The sequence below is a fragment of the Scyliorhinus canicula genome, chromosome 3 (genome assembly GCF_902713615.1).
Source record: "Scyliorhinus canicula chromosome 3, sScyCan1.1, whole genome shotgun sequence".
Lineage (NCBI taxonomy): Eukaryota > Metazoa > Chordata > Chondrichthyes > Carcharhiniformes > Scyliorhinidae > Scyliorhinus > Scyliorhinus canicula.
This window is the reverse complement of record NC_052148.1, coordinates 57,752,845-57,777,745: the sequence shown is the minus strand read 5'-3', so window position 1 is coordinate 57,777,745 and position 24,901 is coordinate 57,752,845. Positions and strand designations below refer to the sequence as shown.

Below are 24,901 nucleotides of genomic sequence, written 5' to 3'. Positions count from 1 at the left end.
CCTAAATTTAGCGTTCCTACCATTGAAGCATGTTCAAAATGAGCATGAATTAAGAGATTTAGGACTCTGCTGTCATCGCCCAACCTCTGACCAGCACTCCCTTTGTGAGAAGCTCAAGGTTGCACCATAGGATCACTGCAATTAAAATCAAAATCATTTTACTTAGCTCTCATTGTTTCAAAGTGGCATATTGTGAAGAGCTTTTCTTTATAATTTTACACTAAAACAGTATACTCCAATGAGGTTTGCACTTTTTATTTGTTTATGGGATGTGCGTATCATTGGCAGGACCAGCATTTATTACCCATTCATACCTGACCTTGAGAAGTTGAGAGTGAGCCGACTTCTTGAACCACGCAGTCGTTGTGGTGTATGGTAACCCAAGGGTCCGGTTGTTTGTTTTTAATTCATTCATGGGATGTGGGCATCGCTGGCTAGCCCAGCTTTTAGTGCCCATCCCCAATTGCCCTTGAATGGCAGGGATGGTGTCATGCTGCCTTCTTGAACTGCTTCAGTCACTGTGGTGTAGGTACACCCACTGTGCTGTTAGGAAGGGAGTTCCAGGATTTTGATCCAGTGACAGTGAAGTAACAGTTATTTAATTGCAAGTCCGGATGCTGAGAGACTTGGAGGGGAACTTGCAGGTTGCGGTGTTTCCTTGTGCCTGCTGTCCTTGTTCTTCTAGATGGTACAGCTCACGGCTTTTCGAAGGTACTCTCAATGGAGCCTTGGCAATTTGCTGCAGCATGTCCGGTAGAAGGTACACACTTTGTGCCAATGGTGGAGGGAGTGAATGTTTAACATGGTGAATGGGGACCGATTAAGCAATTGCTCTGTGCAGGATTCTATGAAGCTTCTTGAGTGCTGTTGCAGTAATGATGAAATAAATGTGTGACATCACAGCAAATCTAGTGGGTGGATTCTCTGTTTCTGAAACTAAGTGTTGACGCCAACGCGAAATTTGTGGACTTTAATGACAGAAAAACTGCCATCACACCTGGACCGATTCCGCTACTATTAAGGGATCGATTCCAATGAAAAACGGAATGGTGTTCACCGGGTCCGTGATTGACACTCGGGAGGCTGACAAGCTGCAGCCGCACATACATATTACATTCTCCACACACACTCATCCCAACCAACAAAGTGGCACTGGTTGTGCTGCAGCATGCCCATACAGCTGATGGGTCGGCTGGGACCAAAGGGGGACAGCTATATAACCGTGGCACTAAGCTCAAAGTGGGCTGTTAGTGGTGTGCGCAGCTGCATGGCTACCTTGACAGTTGCAGCAATGGTGTTCTGTACCCGGCCATCCCGACCCCACAGCCCACCTCCTGGCCATCCCCACTACTCCCCTGCCCTGGCAGAAGCCCCCTGGCCAGCGGCACAACTGTCAGCAAACTATGGTGATGTTGGGCACTTTCCGTACTCCCTCTCTCTCCCTCAGCAGTCGCCACGCTAGTTTCACGATTTTTAAAAGCAGAAGTGAACCATGCCATCGGGAGGTGGAGAATCACGGAGGCCCCGGAGAATACCAGGTTAGGCCCACAAATTAAATGCAAACGGTGTCTACTGGATGTGTGTTCCGGAACGCATTGATGCCGCTGTCGAGGTGCTGGAGCATTGTGATTTGGTGGCAAATTGGCACTGCTGCGATTTTGGCATCGGAACCGATTCTCCGCCCCATCACCTTTCCTAATTTCGGCATTGGCTAATGGGGAATCCCGCTCAGTGATTCTTTTCTCCTTAATGAACACACAAAAAACTACCTTCTCCACCTTAACTATACAACACTATGGGTTTACCATCAGGTCTCTAAAGACTATCACAGGATAAGATTTTATCCCAATGTAGTCACCAAAACATTAATCTTCGTTTCTGATGAGACCTTCCTATTATTTCCAAGGCTGTGGCATTGAACATGATATTTCATTTCTTGAGTCTCAGTCCTAACACTATCCCTGGCATTCCATTATAATCACCGGGGGTGGGATTTCCCAGTCCCGCCAGCAGTTGGCACGTCGTGAGCGGGAAGGGGAAATGGCTCTTTAAATTTTGCTATCCCACCCACAACAATGTCAGTCACTGGCATGACCAGAAAATTCCAGTCTGGAGTTGGAAGGGGCAATGTGGTAATGGCCAAGGTTGAGCACCAAACTTTCAATATCCTATCATCAGATGGGCCAAACTATGACTGCCTTAATTAGGAGGCTCAGCATCTTATTGCAGGGATTGAAATAAAAAATACTTTAAAATTTATGTTAATCTGATATGGCAGAGTTGCCTTGAACTTTTCAAGAAGTAATGATGATCACAGTGTCTTGTCGTGGCATGTCTGCTTCAGCAGCATGACCGTAATGCATAACTTGCGCAATCGTATCCTGCAATTTTTCAGCCACCTCACTGACAACAATTTTCCCTGATCGGCCCTTTAGGATGTCCTTGGCTTCATTGTTTCACACTCCTCACTGTGGGAGAATAGTATGAAATAGTGGAAGGATTCACTGGCTAATTAACGGTTTGACAGTGTGAACACATATATATACCAACTATTATTAGCGTGGATAGGGCCACTTAAGGTGACTACACTACAATTAAGCAGTATGTGGTACCCCTTGTTTTTTGGTGGGGCTTTCCCACATTTGGTCACATGTATAAATATTGCAGTAAGGACTTTCCAAGGGGGACTTTCCAGAATTGAGTCACATGCAAATTGAGCATCAGACAATTATCTGAAATATCATGAATTATACTTACATCATTCTGTCACCGTAGAAAATGAATCTAATCTGTTTTATCAAGTTAGCTTTGCAACGAACACATCACATCACCTGAGCCTTTATTTGAATATAAATATTTGGCTGACGTATTTGTGGTTTTTGTAGAAATTATATACAAGTGAGACATAGAACTCACGCCACAAACTATAACTCACAAAGAAGTCTGTGCTCATACACCTCAGTGTATGCAGTCTTAAGCTTGCAGACTACCTTGCTTCTCTTTCGCATTTAATTAACATTTCATTGCCAAATTCTTGCATTATTGTAGTAAAGGACAAAAGTATCTCCACAAAACTGAAAGCAATTTATCTTCATTTACCAAATGTAGCCACAGAATGAAAAGTAAAACTGGTTACCCTTCGTAAAATAGTACCTCGCTGTTGTTTCATAGGCTGACACATCAACCAATGTGTACATAAGATTATCCCATAATCAGACAGTCAGAATACTGACCACTTAACAGGTTTTCAGTTGTATTGGCCAAGGGAGAAATGGTGATTGGAATATCAGGGAATGTGGTTTGCCAGTTTTAACAACATGTCTGCAATAATAGACAAAGTAGAGAGGACTTTGGCTTCCTGTCTGAAGGACAGCACTTTCAATATGCAGGATAAAGGATCAAACCAGCAACCTAATTGGTAATAACAGCTCAGATTCACAGTACATGGTCCTTTTAAAAACCAGAACCGTCAGAACAACTGCAAAAGTAAAAATTATCACACTATTTATCTGGTTCATCTGCAAATCAAATATAAAACATGTTCTACAGCTCAGCTGATGAGAAGAAACATATTGTACTACTTCCCAATACAATATACAACTAAATATATATCGGATCAATTTCATCTCCCTTTAAACTTCCCAGGCTTTCAGGATTTAAAAAAAGCAACTGCCTGATTACTGTAGTAAGACAATGGAGGGAGTAGCCTTTTTCACCAATAAGGAAGCAGCCTTTGTAGCTCTTTTTAGCTTCAAAAGAGGCTGAAGCTTTTAACCTTGTGCATTTAGAATCACAGAATATCAAATTATAGTTTATGGAATGTGAACATATAGGAGGATCTCCCGCATATCCTACACAGACAAGACTGGTGAGGAAATGCTGGAAGTGACTGAAGAGGAAATTGTGCACAACATCAAGGAAAAAGATACGGTGCTTTAGTCACATCATTAGAGCAGACCATAGACAGAGACATTTATTGGAGGGAGAAAAAAGATCAATGGAAGACATGGGAGAGGAAAACAGAGGATAAAATTGATGATGGATATAATGGACTGGAGGCAGTTCACCTGAGTGGGATGGTAAGGGAAGGACAGAGAAAGGCGGAGATCCAAAGCAGTCAACCTTCTGGGGAGAAGATGATGCCAATGAACAAACACAAAACAGAGCCATGCAACCCATCATGTTACTGGTTCTTTGAAAGAGTCATTCAATTTAGTCCCTCACTCCAGCTTTTCCCCCTAGCTCTGCAAATCAGTCCTCTTCAAATACTTATCCAATTGCCTTCCTAAAGTTCCTATGGAATCTGATGTTACCACGCCCTCGGGTATAGTATTCCAGACCTGAATAAACCACTGTCTGATTCTTTTGTCAGTTATTTTAAATCTATGACCTCTGGTTTCCTGCTCTATCAAAACACCTCATAATTTTGAGCACCTTCCCCTAGGCCTTTCACGTTAAACTTCCCAACTTCTCCACATAACTCAATTCTCTCATCTCTTTTATCATCCAAATAATCTTCCACTGTACCCTCTCCACCTAACCAATGTGGCCCATCTAACCAATGTTTCATACAAACTTAGAAACATTACTTCCATGTTGATATATTCAATACCTATTTCAGTATAACCTAGAGACCTTTAAATGGAATTAACCATTACCAAATTCTACGACATAAAATGAAACTATTCAGACCATCATGACTGTTCTGGTTTTTAAAGATTTATTCAAATACTCCTATGTCCTGCTCTCTTAATTTTTTGTTTCAAAATATTTCCTAATTTATTTTGTAAACGGTGTGATGAATGCTGCTTCCACTACAATTTCTGGTGTGACTACCCATAGCCTAACACTTCACTCTTTAAACAAAAGCTGTATTGCAGTTATTTTGGTGAAGACCTTAAATTCATATCCTCTAAATACCAATTCAATAAACAAAATATTTTCTATCCTTGAACCCTTTCTCATATCTTCTCATAACTTTCTTTGGTTCAATAAAAATGACTTGTTTTCTCTAATCTCTCATAACTAAAATCTCTCATCCCGAGTATAACCTGTGATAATCTCTTCTGCTCTCTTTGTCATGGCCTTGACAACCTTTCCAAAAGTAGGTTGCTTTATATTGTACAGAATATTTTAACTGGGGCCAAGTCTTGCTTTGTATAGGTTATAGCGTTACCTTTTTACTTTTGTATCCCATGGTCCTGCTTACTGTTCTTTTCTTTAAGAAAGACTATTTTACATTTCTCTACACTAAATACTATCTACCCATCTGCCAATTCCACTAACCTGTTTACGTTCTTTGCAATCTCCCTTACAGTTTACTTTTTTAAAAAATAAACAATTTGCTAATCATCAGAAGCTTTGGTATTTGTCCTCTTCTGCCTATGTCCAATCATTTATCTTAAACATAAAGCAAATTTGGTTCCAGCATAAATCCATGGGATGCATAACCACCCAAACCAAAAAGCATCCAGTATTCGTTGCCTTCATTTTTAAAAAAAATCTTTCAAGGGATTTAGGCATCGCTGACTCACACACACAATTATTGCCCACCCCTAATATCTGTTCCCAAGTTATCCCTCTGGCTATAACTCTTTTAAAATTGTGTATCCTAATTTTTCTAACCAGTCAATTTTGAACTATATTATCAGATATCTTTTGAACGTTCATTCATATGGCAAACATTAAATCCACTTTTGTGTTTTGTGATTTTCTCAAAACATTCATGACCTTAATCAAGCATAACCTGCCCTCATACAGCACAAGAGGTTTTTGCCTCCAAATAATTATCCCATTCCCTTTTTGAAGGTTTTTAAAATTGAATCTACTTCCATTGCCCTTGTAGTCAGGGAATCGCCGGGGGGGGGGGCGGCATAAATCCCGCACCGCCGCCGGCTGCCGAATTCTCCAGCGCCGGTTTTTGGGCCGGGGCGGGGATCGCGCTGCACTGGTCAAGGGGCCGTTGGCGGTGCCCCCCCCCCCCCCCCCCCCCCCCAGCGATTCTCCGAATGCACCAAATTCAGCTAAACCTGAAAAGCTTTTTTTATATCCTTACAAGGGCCTCCGTTTGCGAAACCACTTCGCACACAGCAAGCTCCCACAAACAGCAATGTGATAAATGCCAGGTAATCTGTTTTTGGGACATTGATTGAAGGATAGATATTGGCCGGGACATGAGGGATAGCTCACCTGCTCTGCAAAATAGTATAGAATATTTTATAGTCCTTCTGAAAGGGCAGACAGGGCTTTGCTTGAATGTCTCATTCAGAAAGCAGCACTTCTGACAGTGTAACACTCCCCACTGATGTGTCGGACTAGAATTTTATATTCACATTACAACAGTGACTGTGCGCCTTTGAAAATACTTAATTGATAGTAATGCACTTTGAGATGTCTTGTCGTTATGGAAGTTGTTACATATATGAAGGTTTTTTTTCCTTCTCTCTGCAACTTGGTCTCAGTCTCAAAAAAGCACTTTGTTGCACTCACCACACAAATTTTCCATTTTAGAACATAGAACAGTTCAGCACAGTACAGGCCCTTTGGCCCATGATGTTGTGCCGATCATTTATCCTAATCTAAGATCAACATAACTTAACCGATTCAATTTACTGCTGTCCATGTGCCTGCCCAAGAGTCACTTAAATGTCCCAAATGACGTATCCACCACTCTGTGTAAAGAACCGACGTCTGACGTCTCCCCTATACCTTCCTCCAATCACCTTAAAACTATGTCCCCTCATGACAGCCATTTCCACCCTGGGGAAAAGTCTCTGGCTATCCACTCTATCCATGTCTCTCATCACCTTGTACACCTCGATCAAGTCACCTCTCTTCCTTCTTCACTCCAGTGAGAAAAGCCCTAGCTCCCTCAATCTTTCTTCATAAGACATGCCCTCCATTCCAGGCAGCATCCTGGTAAATCTCCTCTGTACCCTCTCCGAAGCATCCACATCCTTCCTATAATGAGGCGACCAGAACTGAACACAATATTCCAAGTGTGGTCTAACTAGGGTTTTATAAAGCTGCAGCTCTTAAACTCAATCCCCCTGTTAATGAAAGCCAACAGACCATACGCCTTCTTAACAACTCTATCAACCTGGGTGGCAGCTTTGAGGGATCCATGTACGTGGACCCGACGATCCCTCTGTTCCTCCACACTTCCCAGAATCCTGCCTTTAACCCTGTATTCAGCTTTCAAATTCGACCTTCCAAATGAATCACTTCACATTTACCTAGGTTGAACTCCATCTGCCACTTCTCAGCCCAGCTCTGCATCCTGTCAATGTCCTGCTGTAACCTGCAACATCTCACAGCACTATCTACAACTCCACCAACCTTCATGTCATCGGCAAACTTAATAATCCACCCTTCCACTTCCTCATCCAAGTCAATTATAAAAACCACAGAGCAGAGGTCCCAGAACAGATCCTTGCAGGACACCACTGGTTACCGACCTCCAGACAGAATACTTTCTATTCACTACCACTCGCTGTCTTCTTTCGGCCAGCCAATTCTGTATCCAGACAGCCAAATTTCCCTGTATCGCATGCCCCCTAACGTTCTGAATGAGCTTACCATGGGGAACCTTATCAAATGCCTTACTGAAATCCATATACACCACATCCACTGCCCGACAGCTGTCCACTCTAGCTGTCATGATGGTCTGCCTGCATAAAACTGCCAGTTCTTGTGCCAAATTACACAAATGAGGGAGAATTTTGTGCTCAAGTGTTTCCTACCGTTCTTTATATTTGTAAGATTTAGAATCTCAAGTTTTCTTTGATTTCCATTTATAGTTTACTTATCCAGCTGTTGAGTTACCTTTTTAATGCTCAGTTACTACTTTCTTCACTGCTGCTGTAGTATATGTGCAGAGTGAACACACATGGAACGGCCAGCTAGATGCAATAATGCTCTTTTATTCTCTGTACATAATAACTCTCCACCATCCTCGAAGGTTCTCCCTCCCTGACCTCCACTGTGAGGGCTCCCCTTGTTAAAGGGGACTGCGCGCCCCCCCCCCCCCCATAACCAGAGAAGTTCATATTCGGTGTAGGTCACAGAGAACCAGGTAGGCCACACCCCTTGACCTCAGCAAGGGTTGTAACACTCCGTCCCCGCCAAGTCCGGAGTGACGTTTGCTTCTGCAGACTAACGTGAGGGACCCTTTGTTCTCTTCGCCCAGAGACGGCACTCGGATGCCATCTGCGTGGGGCCTAGAGGCTTATACCATGCAGGAGATTGGCATTTACACGAGGAGCATCGAGGCGGGATCAGCTCAGCTGACGCAGCATTGGGGATCGGCACGGAGGCCGCCGCCTGCGGCTGAATGTCCATGTCAGAGTCGGATTCGGAGTCAGATGAGTCCGCATCGCGCATCTCAGATCTCGACGTCAGCAGGAGCTTGGGGTGATGGTGGCAGCGGAACATGTGAGACCGGGTGGTATCGGGCTGTGCATACATGCCAAATCCCATTGGCGGTCATTAAAGAGCCAAATTCTGCGCTTGTAAAAGATGTCTCATTGTCTAAGACCAACATCTCGGAGATGCTTTGCATGCTGAAAATCTGGCAGAGTCGCTCAACCGTGGTCCTAGCAGTAGTCGCCTGCTTTTGATGGACCTCCATCCACTTGGAGTGGGTGTCCACGGCAATGAGAAACAGTGCCCCCCTGGAAAAGATGTGCAAAGTCAATGTGCAGGCTGGAGCAGTGCCGTCCCCAGGGATGGAGCTGTGGCGCTGAGGGCAACGTCTAATGCTCTTGGCACGACACACAATGCTTGGCCAACGGCAAATGTTGGCATCGATCCCAGGCCACCAGATGTAGCTGGGGGCCAGCACTTTCATTTTGACACACCGGGCGTCCATTGTGGATGTCCTGCAGAGGAAGGTAGTGCCTGCATTCAGGAACCACCACATGTGTTGGCCACAGAATAAAACTGTCCTTGACACTTAGTTCCTGGATTTTGGATTTTGGAAAAATAGGCCTTCAATTCGTAGGGCAAAGCCCTGTGCTAGGACCCATACTGAATGATGGAAAACATTCTATGTAAAAATATGGGATAATTGTTGGTCCATCTGGGTCCAAGCTCGGATGCGAGACGCTGTGACCGGCAAGGAGTCAATGAAATGGAGGGTGGCGACGACTTTGTTGACCGATGCGGCATAGGTGGCTCAACGCATCCGCATGGGAGCTTCGCCCCTGAATGATGTTCCAGCATATACTCTTATGCGGCCAGCAACAGGGTCCAAGCAGACACTATTGGGGGAAATCGCTAATCCTCCTTGAACAGGCCAATAAGGGCTTATGGTTGTGAATACTGTAAATGTATGTCCATAGACATACTGGTGAAATTTGTTTACTCCAAAACAGCGGCCAAACCTTCTTTTACAAACTGCACGTAATTCCTCTTCACGTCTGCGACAGTCCTGGATGTGAACACGATGAGGCGCTCCGAACCATTGTCCATGCAGTGGCCGAGGACGGCCCGGCCCTGTAAGGAAATGCGTCGCACATCCGAATGAGCGGTTTGCATGGGTCAAAATGGGTCAACAACTTGGAGGACGAAAGTTGCTGCTTTACTTCAGAGAAGACCCATTTTCAAGGCAGGCCCTTTTTCAGCAGTTGGTGGAGTGGGGCTAATAGGGTAGCCAGGTTCGGGATAAACTTCCCATAATAGTTCATGATGTGGAGGAACGAACGGAATTTCATCGGGTCCCCGGGCAAGGGGTCTGTCGGATGGCCCACACCTTGTCCTCTGTGGGGTGTAGGCCATAGCAGTCCATGCGGTAGCCAAGATCTGTGACGTTGCCCACATTGAAGATGCATTTCTACCATTGGAGGCAGACACTGGACCCCTCAAAATGCTGCAGGACCTCAGCCAGGTTCTGTAGATGCTCCTGGTAAGCCCAGAATGAGGACATCATCTAGATTCACCGCCACTCGGGGCAACCCCCATAGGATATTCTCCATTACTGTCTGGAAAATTGCACATGCTGAGGAGACCCCGAAATGCAACAGCTAAGTTGGCTGGACAGCTAGTTTGTGATGCAGAACGAGGCCAACACTGTGGGTTCAAAACCCTGACCTGACTAAGGTTATTCTTACCAGTACAGGCTTGGAGGGCCGAAGGGCCTATTCCTGTGCTGTATTGTTCTTTGTTCTTGTTCTACCCCCCCATGCGTATTTGTCACAAAATGTTGTGAGCCGGGGTCCAAATCCCGCTGGAGGTATGCGTGCCTCATGTCCAGCTTTGAGAAGGTGTGACCACCACTGAGGCTCGGGGACAAACTTCAATGTGAGGGACAGGGTAACGGTCCAGGCGAGAGACACAATTCACCGTTATCTGATAATCGCTACACAGGCGTATGGAGCCATCCAGCTTCATTACAGGGACGACTGGGGCAGCCCAATTGGAGAATTGAACAGCGTGTATAATGCCCAAATGCTCCAATCAGGCTTCCACCCAAGGCCTCTGCATGTAAGGCACCAGCCAGGTGCGGAAATAGTGCAGCTGCACCAACGGGTCCATATGGTTGGACCGCCATGCCTTGGAGTTCCTGGTGGTCCTGCTCGACTCTCTTGCGTGAGATGGCTATCTCGACCACCCGCTGCAGATCCAGGTGGGTTTCTGACAGAATTTGCATTGTGTTGTTGTGTCGTGGAGTCCACCGAGGGTTTTGTTTAATATGGCTCTTGCGTAACCCAGCCAAGAAGTCACTCATCTATTCGTCCTGGGTCTGGGAAGTAGTATGAAACTGGAACCAGTGAATGATTACTGGAGATTTGGGGTGAAAGTGGTTCCCCACAAGGGCCACTAAGGAGGCAAAAGACCGATTATCTGGCGAATGAGGATGGGTCAAACTCTTTATGATGCTGTAGGTCAGTCCACCACAAGCCGTGAGCAAGACGACCATTTGTCGTTCGTCCCCAATTATCACATTTGTCTGAAGGAAATGCTGCATGCTCTAAATATACTGGTCCCCAATCACCAGTACATGCGTCAAATGGCTCTAGCTTTCCAAAGTCAGGCATCTCTGCCGGTAGGTTGGAGGCCTCCTCAGGCCAAAACAAAGTGGTCCAGGCACCCAGTACTCAGTGCTGACAGCAGCTCCATTTAACCCTTGTCGCCAGTGTAGTATCCATGCAGAGTGGAAGAGCCAGCTGGATGAAATAATGCTCTTATATTCTCTCTCCACTCCCCAAAGGATCTCCCTTCCCACCTGCACCCAGGTAGGTGTTTTTATACTATGAGGGTTCTCCGTTACCGCGGAAGTACATATTCCATGGCGATCACGGGGAACTGGATGGCCCACACCCTGTGATCTCCATGGAGGTTGTAACAGCTACAAATTATTTTTTTCTCCCATTGCATTTTTCACAAGTTCATCTTCTGTCGTCTTGGGGTCAGGCACCTTCCTGGTTTTGCTTCTACATATTCTACCTGAAAGAATTCTTCAGTCTGATTTCTTAGCTTTCTTTCAGTCTTTGATCCTTAAACTGTTCTACCTTGCTAACCTAGTTTTCCCTTGCTTTCTCTACTGGGTGACCCTTTGCCTTACTTTCTCTCTCCCTTCATCGTACTTGTCTGCCTTTCTGTTTCATTACAGTACACCATTAGATTTCTCATTATCCAGGTTTTGCAGCCATTCCAGTCATCTCCTGATCAACCTGCACCTCACGCAAATTTTGACATCCTGCCATGTTGCCAGGACAAGAGCACCAAAAACTGTATCCCACAAACTTTAAAGAAGACAATCAGGTAGGTTCCAATTGACAGAAATTCCTCACAAGGGGAAATCTCAACAAAATACCAGGAGGAAGATTCCCCCACCAATGGATCAGGCAGCTATCAGCCCAAACTAATAATAACCCAGGTGGCTGGCAAAGAAAATTTATGCAGAACAACAAGCATTTCCATAGTCTGAAAAATGTAATTGAGTGGGATTGAACCACATGTACCATGAAAGTCTCCGAGTCCATTTTCAGTATTTGGTGAGTTTTCCTTCCTGGCAGCTAGTTGGCTGAGAGGCAAGCATGCATCTTCTTGAATCAATGCATCAAGCTGAAAAATGTATGCCTGAACAATTTCCATTTTCCCAATACAGTGGGCACAATTTGTCACCATTAATAATAATAATAATCACTTATTGTCACAAGTAGGCTTCAATGAAGTCACTGTGAAAAGCCCCTAGGCGCCACATTCTGGCTACCGTTCGGGGAGGCCGGTACGGGAATTGAACCCACGCTGCTGGTCTTGTTCTGCATTACAAGACAGCTGTTTAGCCCACTGTGCTAAACCAGCCCCTCACTTTATCAAATCCAAATGTTTGAGACCCAAAGCTTAGGCATTTTCAGGAATGTACTGCTGCAGATCAATTAAAGCCATTCAACTTCCCAAAAGCACGCACTGGTAAATTCCAATTATGATCACCATTACAGGAATATGTTGCTAATTTATTTTAAACTGTGGGGCTAGTATTGGTGACAGGCCTGCAATTCCATTGGAGACTGAGATAGGCCACTGCACACTTGCCTGCTTCAAATATCAGAATAATTAAATCTGCCACAACAAATTCATTTGGTTCCAAAGAAATCAAGCCATTTTATAACCAGATTAATCCAGAGATTCCCCTTAAATTTACCAACCAAGAAAAATGGTTGTTAGATTGACAGCAGGTACCAGGAATTCCTCACAATTACCTTGGTGAGGAGCAATGCTCACCGTGAAAAATATGCATGCTTTGCAACCAAAAGTATGAATGCCCAACCTGCCAGCTCCCCTTCCAAGACAGCACTGGACTACTGACCTTTCTTATCTCTAACTGGAGTGGCAGCAGAGGCAATATAAACCTACAAAGGGGATTGAAATCAGACTTCTTCTTCCTGGTGACACCCATTAACATTTGCTGGAGATTGTACTTGTGAAGTCGGGATATGGTGTGGGTGTGATGCCCGCCACAGTTGATGAGCCTATGAGTACTCATGTTCGTGCAATAATACATCAGAGGAGTGCCCATGAGAGTGTGCCGTGTCCCAATGTGAGGTAGGTTCAGAAGCGCAGATAGAAGTGGCCAACTGTGTTTCTTGTGGGAAGTTAGTGGTATATAAAACAAAGCACTGTTCTTGACCATATACATATATACCTGAGTCTGAAGCGCTTGTCGGCTCCCACAATTTCTGCCAGTTTCCTCCATCCGCGGTTGTTTGCCTTGTCCAGCAGGTCGCTGATTTTCTTCAGCGTGGGTTCATTCAGGCTGTTGATGCTGAACGGCGTGACCTGCATGGATCCTGCCATAGCAGTGAGCGAGCGAGTGTGTGCACAGGACTCTGCTTCCAGCCGCGACCGCGGTGCTGCCATTGAAGCGGCAGCTGAGCCTGCCCTCCTCGCTGCCCGCAAACCACCGCCTGCTCAGGCAGCACCTAGTCAAATAAAACACGCCCAGTCAACTTAACAATGATACCTCAATCGAACGCCTTTCCAAACAAAAGAAAGTGCAGCACTTACTGGGCATTTCCAGCCACTGATTCTTGCACCAAGTTTTGCGAAATGTTACAAGTGTCTCACTTGTCTGCTGCACCTAAACATTAATCTCCCGGAAACGGCACAGGGAGCGATCCCATCTGTGTTGAATCACTGCCCTCTTTCAGTTTAGTTCCCGGGATGAGTCCGTGGCGTTTCCTAAAGGTCCTGTGAAACTCAGTGAAACACCTATTTCTGATGATCTACACACAGGTAGACACTTCCTGGTATGTTGCTCATCCAGGAAGTAAAGGCGCCAGCCCTCCCCATGCAAAGATCTCTGGGAATTGTAGTTCTTCGCGTGAAGTTGGTTCAAGAAAAATTCAATTGACTTCCGAAAGAAACCAGCAAAGGACTGAGATTTATTGAGCGATTTCTGTGGTTTCCCGGGTGTTCCCGGGGATTAGCAATTGCCCTTGAGGAGGCAGTGCTGGGTAGCTACTGCTCGATGAGTGCACTCCACAGCACTGTCAGAGAGGGAGTTACATGGTTTTGCACCCAGTCAGAGTGAAGGAAACTGGGTCGATTTCCAAATCCGCACGGGCGTCTGATGAACGTTTGACCAAATACAGAACGGAAGGGGCGAGAAAACGAAAGTCTGTGGCAGGGTAAGAGGTCAGGAACGATTAAAGGGGTGGCGTTGACAAAGTGGCGTTGTCACTGTACTAGTAATCGGGACACCCATGCTACTTTGCTGGGCGTGAGACAGTCCTACCCCACTACAGCACACGGTGACATTTGCATTCAGTAAAAGTCTGGAAGTCCCATGAAGCCATTGTCCATTGTTGTAAAAGCCCATCTGGTTCACCAACCCTGCCTCATTTTTACCTGGCCTGGCCTTCCATGTGACTCCAGATCCACAACCATGTAGTTCACTCGTAACTGCCCTCTGAAATTATGTGGCCCATTTCGGGATGAGCACAGTAAGAAGTCTTACAACACCAGGTTAAAGTCCAACATGTTTGTTTCAAACACTAGCTTTCGGAGCACTGCTCCTTCCTCAGGTGAATGAAGAGTTATGTTCCTGTTATTTGCAGGTAATTAAATCTTTACAGATCCAGAGATAGGGGTAACCCCAGTTTAAAGAGATGTGAATTGTCTCAAGCCAGGACAGTTGGTAGGATTTTGCAAGCCCAGGCCAGATGGTGGGGGATGAATGTAATGCGACATGAATCCCAGGTCCTGGTTGAGGCCGCACTCACATGTGCGGAACTTGGCTATAAGTTTCTGCTCGGCGATTCTGCGTTGTCGCGCGTCCTGAAGACCGCCTTGGAGAACGCTTACCCGGAGATCAGAGGCGGAATGCCCTTGACTGCTGAAATGTTCCCCAACTGGAAGGCAACATTCCTGCCTGGTGATTGTCGCGCGATGTCCGTTCATTCGTTGTCGCAGCATCTGCATGGTCTCGCCAATGTACCACGCTTCGGGACATCCTTTCCTGCAGCGTATGAGGTAGACAACGTTGGCCGAGTCACATGAGTATACCACGTACCTGGTGGGTGGTGTTCTCACGTGTAATGTTGGTGTCCATGTCAATGACCTGGCACGTCTTGCAGAGAATTCCATGGCAGGGTTGTGTGGTGTTGTGGTCGCTGTTCTGAAGGCTGGGTAGTTTGCTGCAAACAATGGTCTGTTTGAGGTTGCGCAGTTGTTTGAAGGCAAGTAGTGGGGATGTGGGTATGACCTTGGCAAGATGTTCATCTTCATCGAAGATGTGTTGAAGGTTGTAAAGAAGATGTCGTAGTTTCTCCGCTCCGGGAAAGTACTGGACGATGAAGGGTACTCTGTCGGTTGTGTCCCGTGTATGTCTTCTGAGGAGGTCGGTGCGGTTTTGTGCTGTGGCGCGTTGGAACTGTTGATCGATGAGTCGAGCGCCATATTCCGTTCGTACGAGGGCATCCTTCAGCGTCTGTAGATGTCTGTTACGCTCCTCCTCGTCTTCTTATATACTTCTTTGCAGTATACCGACAACTCGTATACTTCTTTGACGACTGCAAAGAAGTATACCGATAAGTCAACAACCAGGAACACTACAGACAGTTACCCACAGATCTGACCAAGGAACACATCCGCCAACTCAACAGACTGATCAAGACCTTGGATCCAGAACTTCAGAGCACCCTACGTGCTCTCATCCCAAGTACTCCCCGCATTGGAGATCTCTACTGCCTCCCGAAAATACACAAGGCCAACATATCAGGCAGTCCTATCGTTTCAGGCAATTGGACCCTGTGTGAGAACCTCTCTGGCTACATTGAGGGAATCTTGAAACCTATCGTGCAAGGTACACACAGCTTCTGTCATGACACAACGGTCTTCCTACAGAAACACAGCACCCATGGACCAGTTGAACCATGAACATTCCTCGTCACAATGATCGTCTCGGCATTCTACACCATGACAATGGCATTGCTGCAACATCCTCAGCACTCAACACCGACAGCTGCCAATCTCCAGATGTAATGCTGCAACTCATCCGCTTCATTCTGGACCACAACGTCTTCATCTTCGACAACAAGTTCTTCATCCAGACGCACGGAACAGCCATGGGGTCCAAATTTGCACCTCATTACGCCAACATCTTCATACACAAGTTTGAACAAGACTTCCTCACCGCACAGGACCTTCAACCAACATTATACACCAGATACATCAATGACATTTTTTTCCTTTGGACCCACGGCGAAGAATCACTGAAACAACTACTCAATGACATCAATAAGTTCCATCCCACCATCAGACTCACCATGGACTACTCTCCAAAATCAGTTGCATTCTCGAACACACTCCATGAAGGACGGTCACCTCAGGGCAGCACGGTAGCCTAGTGGTTAGCACAGCTGCCACACGGCGCTGAGGTCCCAGGTTCGATCCCGGCTCTGGTTCACTGTCCGTGTGGAGTTTGCACATTCTCCCCGTGTCTGCGTGGGTTTCGCCCCCACAACCCAAAATGTGCAGAGTAGGTGGATTGGCCACATTAAATTGCCCCTTAATTGGAAAAAATAATTGGGTAATCTCAATTTATTTTAAAAAAGGAAAACAAAAAGGACGGTCAGCTCAGCACTTTGGTTTACCGCAATCCCATGGATAACCTCACGATGCTCCACTTCTCCAGCTTCCACCCTAAACACATTAAAGAAGCCATCCCATATGGACAAGCCCTCCCGATACATAGGATCTGCTCTAAAATGAGGAGGAGCATAACAGACATCTACAGGCGCTGAAGGATGAACTCGTACGAACGGGATATGGCGCTTCACTCATCGATCGACAGTTCCAACGCGCCACAGCAATAAACCGCACCAACCTCCTCAGAAGACATACACGAGACACAACCGACAGAGTACCCTTCGTCCTCCAGTACTTTCCCGGAGCTGAGAAATTACAGCATCTTCTTCGTAGCCTTCATCACGTCATCGATGAAAATGAACATCTTGCCAAGGTCATCCCCACACCCCCACTACTTGCCTTCAAACAACCGCGCAACCTCAAACAAACCATTGTTTGCAGCAAACTACCCAGCCTTCAGAACAGTGACCACGACACCACACAACCCTGCAATGGAAATCTCTGCAAGATGTGCCAGACCATCGACATGGATACCACCATTACACATGAGAACACCACCCACCAGGTATGCGGTACATACTCGTGCGACTCGGCCAACGTTGTCTACCTCATACGCTGCAGGAAAGGATGTCCCGAAGCGTGGTACATTGGCGAGACCATGCAGACGTTGCAACAACGAATGAACGGACATCACGCGACAATCACCAGGCAAGAATGTTCCCTTCCAGTAGGGGAACACTTCAGTAGTCAAGGGCATTCAGCCTCTGATCTCCGGGTGAGCGTTCACCAAGGCGGTCTTCATGACGCACGACAACGCAGAATCGCCAAGCAGAAACTTATAGCCAAGTTCCGCACACATGGGTGCGGCCTCAACCGGGACCTGGGATTCATGTCGCATTACATTCATCCCCCACCATCTGGCCTGGACTTGCGAAATCCTACCAACTGTCCTGGCTAGAGACAATTCACACCTCTTTAACCTGGGGTTACCCCTATCTTTGGATCTGTAAAGGTTTAATTACCTGCAAATGCTCACATTCTAAGCATTGTCTTGCAGCTTTGAATTTGTCTATGTATATGTTTCTGGAACATACCTCTTCATTCACCTGAGGAAGGAGCAGTGCTCCGAAAGCTAATATTTGAAACAAACATGTATATAGACAAATTCAAAGATGCCAGACAATGCTTAGAATGCGAGCATTTGCAGGTAATCAAGTCTTTACAGATCCAGAGATAGGGGTAACCCCAGGTTAAAGAGGTGTGAATTGTCTCAAGCTAGGACAGTTGGTAGGATTTCGCAAGCCCAGGCCAGATGGTGGGGAATGAATGTAATACGACATGAATCCCAGGTCCCGGTTGAGGCCGCACTCATGTGTGCGGAACTTGGCTATAAGTTTCTGCTCAGCGATTCTGCGTTGTCGCGCGTCCTGAAGACCACCTTGGAGAACGCTTACCCGGAGATCAGAGGCTGAATACCCTTGACTGCTGAAGCGTTCCCCGACTGGAAGGGAAAATTCCTGCCTGATTGTCGCACGATGTCCGTTCATTCGTTGTCGCAGCGCCTGCATGGTCTCGCCAATGTACCACGCTTCGGGACATCCTTTCCTGCAGCGTATGAGGTCGACAACGTTGGCCGAGTCGCAGGAGTATGTGCCGCGGACCTGGTGGGTGGTGTTCTCACGTGTAATGGTGGTACCCATGTCGATGATCTGGCACGTCTTGCAGAGATTGCCATGGCAGGGTTGTGTGGTGTCGTGGTCGCTGTTCTGAAGGCTGGGTAGTTTGCTGCAAACAATGGTTTGTTTGAGGTTGCGCGGTTGTTTGAAGGCAAGTAGTGGGGGTGTGGGTATATACTTGGCTCGATGTTCATCTTCATCGATGATGTGTTGAAGGCTGCGAAGAAGATGTCGTAGTTTCTCCGCTCAGGGAAGGTATTGGACGACGAAGGGTACTCTGTCGGTTGTGTCTCGTGTATGTCTTCTGAGGAGGGCGGTGCGGTTTTTTGCTGTGGCACGCTGGAACTGTCGATCGATGAGTCGAGCGCCATATCCCGCTCGTACGAGGGATCTTTCAGCGTCTGTTGACGTCTGTTACGCTCCTCCTCTGTTATGGAGAGGTGTTTTCAAAACCCAAAATGTATCATGGAGTTCAACCAACCTCCACCTTTAATGGATTTTTGCTTTTGAAGCACACGGCTTGTTCCCCAGGTGTAGTATTACAATTATTGACACGTGGTTTTTAAAACAAAACAATGTTTATTCCATGAACTCAAATTAACCTTTTAAATAAACATTGGATTTCTTAACACCCCTTACTTCAAAGATAACCCTGAAAATAATACAACACTACCCAATCCTGCAAACTGTTCTTTTACACATCCAAAAGACTTAACAAATCCTTCAAACAGAAGCACATTAGATTTATATTCACTACTGAGACATTTTTACAATTCTGATTTCACCAAAGGATTAAGATATAGTCCTTCATGGCAGAGATCACCAGCAATGCAGCTCACAGCCACACCCAAACTTTCTTCAAACTGAAACTAAAACTCCCAAAAGCAGAAGTGAGCTCAGCTCCCCCCTGTGACATCACTTCAGTAATATGATCAGCTTCATTTGTTAAAGGTACATTTCTTAAACATCCAATTCTTAAAGACACTCTCACATGACACCTCGTCTGAGCAGATCCTGTGTATACGGAGGTCTTGTCCATAGGAATGGCTTCTTTAATGTGTTTAGGGTGGAAGTTGGAGAAGTGGAGCATCGTGAGGTTGTCGTGAGCTTGCGGTAAAACAAAGTGCTGAGGTGACCGTCTTTGATGGAGATTGGTGTGTCCAAGAATGCAACTGATTTTGGAGAGTAGTCCATGGTGAGTCTGATGGTGGGATGGAACTTATTGATGTCATCGTGTAGTTGTTTCAGTGCACTGAAATGACTACACGATGACATCAATAAGTTCCATCCCACCATTACCATGGACTACTCTCCAAAATCAGTTGCATTCTTGACACACTCATCTCCATCAAGGACGGTCACCTCAGCACTTCGCTTTACCGCAAGCCCATGGATAACCTCACGATGCTCCACTTCTCCAACTTCCACCCTAATCACATTAAAGAAGCCATACCCTATTGACAAGCCCTCCGTATGCACAGGATCTGCTCAGATGAGGAGGAGCATAACAGACATCTACAGACGCTGAAAGATGCCCTCGTATGAACGGGATATGGCATTCGACTCATCGATCGACAGTTCCAACGCGCCACAGCAAAAAACCGCACCGACCTCCTCAGAAGACAAACACGGGACACAACCGACAGAGTACCCTTCATCATCCAGTAAGTTCCCAGAGCGGAGAAACAACGACATCTTCTTCGCAGCCTTCAACACATCATCGATGAAGATGAACATCTAGCCAAGGTCATAACCATACCCCCACTACTTGCCTTCAAACAACCACAAAACCTCAAATAAACCATAGTTTGCAGCAAACTACCCAGCCTTCAGAACAGCGACCACAACACCACACAACCCTGCCATGGCAATCTCTGCAAGACGTGCCAGATCATCAACATGGATACCACCATTACACGTGAGAACACCACCCACCAGGTACGCGGTACATACACGTGCAACTCAGCCAATGTTGTCTCCCTCATACGCTGCAGGAAAGGATGTCCCGAAGCGTGGTACATTGGCGAGACCATGCAGGCGCTGCGACAACGAATGAATGGACATCGTGTGACAATCACCAGGCAGGAATGTTCCCTTCCAGTCAGGGAACACTTCAGCACTCAAAGGCATTCAGCCTCTGATCTCCGGGTAAGCTTTCTCCAAGGCGGCCTTCAGGACGCAGGACAACGCAGAATCGCCGAGCAGAAACGTATAGCCAAGTTCCGCACACATGAGTGCAGCCTCAACCGGGACCTGGGATTCATGTCGCATTACATTCATCCCCCACCATCATACTGGACTTGCAAAATCCTACCAACTGTCCTGGCTTGAGACAATTCTCACCTGTCTAACCTGGGGTTACCCCTATCTCTGGATGTGTAAAGACTTGATTACCTGCAAATGCTCGCATTCTAAGCATTGTCTTGCAGCTTTGAATTTGTCTATGTATATGTTTCTGGAACATACCTCTTCATTCACCTGAGGAAGGAGCAGTGCTCCGAAAGCTACCGTTTGTAATAAACCTGTTGGACTTTAACCTGGTGTTATTAGACTTCTCACTGTGCTTGCCGACATCTCTACATGATGACTGCCAAGGGATACGGTGATAGAGTGGGAAAATGGCATTGAGATAGAGGAGCAGTCATGGTCCAACTGAATAGTAGATCAGGCTCGAAGAGCTGAATGGCACACTCTTGCAACCATGTTCCAAAACATTACTGGTAAATGGGCCACTCCCATCAAGTAAACGCCCATTTATCCATCTCGGGGGTCTTCACAGCGAGCCCACAATGTGGAACTCTAAATAGGCTAACTGTTGGTATTGTGGGCTTCACTCGAGAATAAATTCTTCCTTTTTGATGCCAAAGGTGGAAATACATTCCATTCATCATTCATCTGGCATCCACTTCCATTTATCTGGAGGGAGGCGAAAATAATTACCTCCCTTAAGCGGAGGATGGGCGTTTGTGAGGTTTCCAGCTATCCCCTTAGTCCCAAGGTGCTACCCAGGTCACTGCTCCATAGATTGGGAGAGGGCCTCGAGACCAATCATCACAGCAGGATATTAAATATTAAAGACATCCTCGGAACAAACAGTTGGTGCTGGATTGACATTGATGGAACCTGAAACGTGTTCTTTGCCCCCCATGAGCCTTATCTTGTTCAACTCTTGTGTCTGACTTTGGATCCATGTGATCTCTCCCAGAGCGCGTGTGCAGAGTGTCCATTACAAGTGCGGAGGGCACAAAAATAGATCAATGGACTTCACCATATCAGTGTGTGATTAGACACGACCCGTAATCTTCCCTTTTCATCGCTCCGAAAGTAAAATAAAGGTATGTACACAACCTCTAGTCAATCTTTCATTGGCTGGGGGTATTAGTGCCAACTCTGCTTTATATCATCTAACGAATGTGTCCCGTCTGTTTAAACTGGGATAAGAATACTTCAAGTGTAGGTATACAAATCGCGCTGTATTTGTTTTTCAATTTTCCGATCTTGTCTCTTGGCTGATATTATTGAGTACATCGAATATTGGACTCTTATTAACCTGGATAATATCGTAGGCTGAGGAAATAACTTGTATGGAAAGATCAGCAGCTACTTGTTAAAAGAAAACTTAAAGAAAGACCCGACATTAATTCACTAGAATTTACCTTCTGATCATTTTACGGTTATAAAGTTTCTTTTAATTTAACAAGACCAACAGACACAGAAGTAGTGGTTTCCACACTTGTGCTGTAATTGAAGTTCAGTTAGTCTTAGTTAATAAATAAGCAATGTCTCTGGAATGTGTGGGCTGTCAGCACCCAGTTAGCTTATTTCAATGGCATTGTATTCACCAGAGGGAAGGAACAGTCCTGACCCCTTAAACGTTAGTGTAGATAAGCTTGGTATTTCAGCCTGAACCAATGGTGGCATTTCCAATGAGGAAAAGAGCAGTGTTCTGCAGCTTTTTGCTAACACTGAAAGCGAAACATGGCCCAGCAAGCAGTCTGGACTCATCTTCATTACGGGCAGCACGGTAGCATGGTGGTTAGCTATGGTTAGCATAAATGCTTCACAGCTCCAGGGTCCCATGTTCGATTCCCGGCTGGGTCACTGTCTGTGCGGAGTCTGCACTTCCTCCCCGTGTGTGCGTGGGTTTCCTCCGGATGCTCCGGTTTCCTCCCACAGTCCAAAGATGTGCGGGTTAGGTGGATTGGCCATGCTAAATTGCCCGTAGTGTCCTAAAAAGTAAGGTTGGGGGGGGGGGGGGTGTTGGGTTGTGGGTATAGGGTGGATATGTGGGTTTGAGTAGGGTGATCATTGCTCGGCACAACATCGAGGGCCGAAGGGCCTGTTCTGTGCTGTACTGTTCTATGTTCATCTTTATTTACTTGCCTTTTCAACCCAAGCATGTTGTGCTCATCAAGGTCAAGGCTTCTAGTGATCGGGAATGCAACAATTTCAGTAACCGTTAGCACTTCGCAGTTCACATGTGGGAATAGATAAAGAGCAAAGCTCCATATACTCCTATCTCGCAATATCATTGATGATTGGGAAGGAGAGGGAAATGATCTGGAAGGATTAGGATGTGTTCAGAAGGGAGGAGTGAAGTGAGTAGGATGGAGGGAAGACATGATGGGAAGGAAGAGCGACGCCATCACAAGAGAGGGAAGAACAAGAGTAGGCCATTCACCCCTTGATTTTATTATGCCATTCAGTGAAATCATTGCTGACTTGTTTCCTGACACCTTCCATGACTCCTTGTCCATTTATGCCTTTGTCTAGCAATTATCTATCTCAGATTTTAATGATTTATTGAACAAGCCTTTTGGGGGCGAGTACACTCCTCTGCCTACTATTTGTACAAATAAGCTTTGTCTGTCTTGTCTCCTGAATGGCCTGGCTCTGATTTTAAGGTTACGCTCCTTTGTCCTGTACTCACTGACCAACGCAAAATGTTTCTTTCCATCTTATCAATTCCTTTCAAAGTCCTAAAACCCTTAATCAAAGAACATCTTAACCATCTATATTTCAGGGAATGCAAACCTAATTTATATAACAGGCCCTTATAATCTAACCCTTGGAGTCTTGGTAACATACTGGTGCATCTATACTGCTCTCATTCCTGCATGTTGCAAAATTTCTGCCACATAACATCTGGGCAATGACCATCTCTGACCAGAGATAATTTAACCATCTCTCCTTGACATCCAATGGCAACTCTAGTGCTGAATCCCCCACTGTCAACATCCTGGAGGCTACCATTGTCTGGAAACGGAACTGGACTAGCCACATAAATACTGTGGCTACAAGAGCAAGTCAGAGGCTAGGAATTCTGAGGCAAGTAACTTAACTTTTTCATCCAGAAGGTACAAGTCAGAAGTGCTATGGATTGCCCTCCACTTGTCTGGGTGTCACCAGTTCCAACAAAACTCAAGAAGCTCAACACCATCCAGGACAAAGAAATCCATGTGATTGACATCCCATTTACCAAGTTAAACATTCATTCACTCCACCACAGCTGCATAGTGGTAGTAATGCATACTGTCCGGAAGATACACTGTAGCAACTTAGCAAGGCTCCTTCGACAGCACCTTCCAAATCCATTAGGATGTACAACCAAAGGTCCTTAGTTTGATTCACTAATCTATGCTGCTGAGGTTGCTCATCTCTGCCAGAGTAGCACATCAAAATAGACTTACACATAAATAAAGCCTTTCATGACTGCAGGACAACCCAAAACAAGAAATTAGTTTTTAAAATTCTTTCATGCACCACTAATTCAATGACAGTGCCATTGCACCACTGCCTCCTCTTGTTAATGGCCAAGTAATCTTTTTTACTGGGGAGGTGGTGGCATAGTATTGTCACTGGGCTAGTAATCCAGAGACCCAGATAATGCTCTGGGGATCTGGGTCCAACTTCCACCATAGTTGATGAATTCAGTAAAAATACGGAATTAAAAGTCAAACGATAACCGTGACCATGGAACCATTGTCGATTGTCATTAAAAAAACGTTTGGTTCACTAATGTTCTTAAGGGAAGGAAATCTGCTGTCCTTACCTGGTATGGTCTATATTTGACTCGAGGCCTACAATAATGTGGCTGACTCTTGCAAGTTCGAAGGCAATAAGGAATGGGTAATAAATATTTGCCCAGTCAGCTACTCCCACATCCAATTTTCTTGATGTTCATATTGGCCAGGATATTAATGCTCGTTTCAGCAGCCCCAAAGAAAACAAGTAAATTAAAATTTCTCCTAAAATAAAAACAAAATACTGTGGGTGCTGGAAATCTGAAATAAAAGCAGAAAATGCTGGAAAAACTCTGAGGGAAACAGAGTTAATGTTTAAGTCCATATAACTTTGCTTCCATTAACTCTGTTTCTCCACAGATTCTGCCACATCTGCTAAGTTTTTCCGGAATTTTCTGTTAATTAAGGTTCCCCTCCTAATTGGTATGCAGTATGAATATAAGGTGAGAGCAGGATTAGGTATAGCTCTGTTACTGTCCATGGTTCAAAGTCTACTAACATTCAGGTTAGTGACAGAGAATAGCAAAAAAGTGCAAGTGATAAAACCAGCCCCCTCCTCACCCATCCATGAATTTCCTCCAATACCTCACCAGGAATACACTCCTCTGC

At 45.7% G+C, this 24,901-nt stretch overlaps 1 protein-coding gene across 1 annotated transcript in view; it reads right to left on the bottom strand.

Annotated features, from left to right (window-relative positions):
• malt1 (MALT paracaspase 1) overlaps window positions 1–13,765 on the bottom strand; it is a 142,218-nt gene extending 128,453 nt beyond the window's left edge. Inside the window, exons 1-2 of the mRNA XM_038790594.1 lie at window positions 13,510–13,765; window positions 13,148–13,424 (exon numbers count right to left, since the gene is read on the bottom strand). Coding sequence (XP_038646522.1) covers window positions 13,148–13,362 — 215 coding nt within the window. The 5' untranslated portion in view covers window positions 13,363–13,424; window positions 13,510–13,765. The remainder of the gene's footprint in view (window positions 1–13,147; window positions 13,425–13,509) is intronic.
• Between the last annotated feature and the right edge of the window lie 11,136 nt (window positions 13,766–24,901).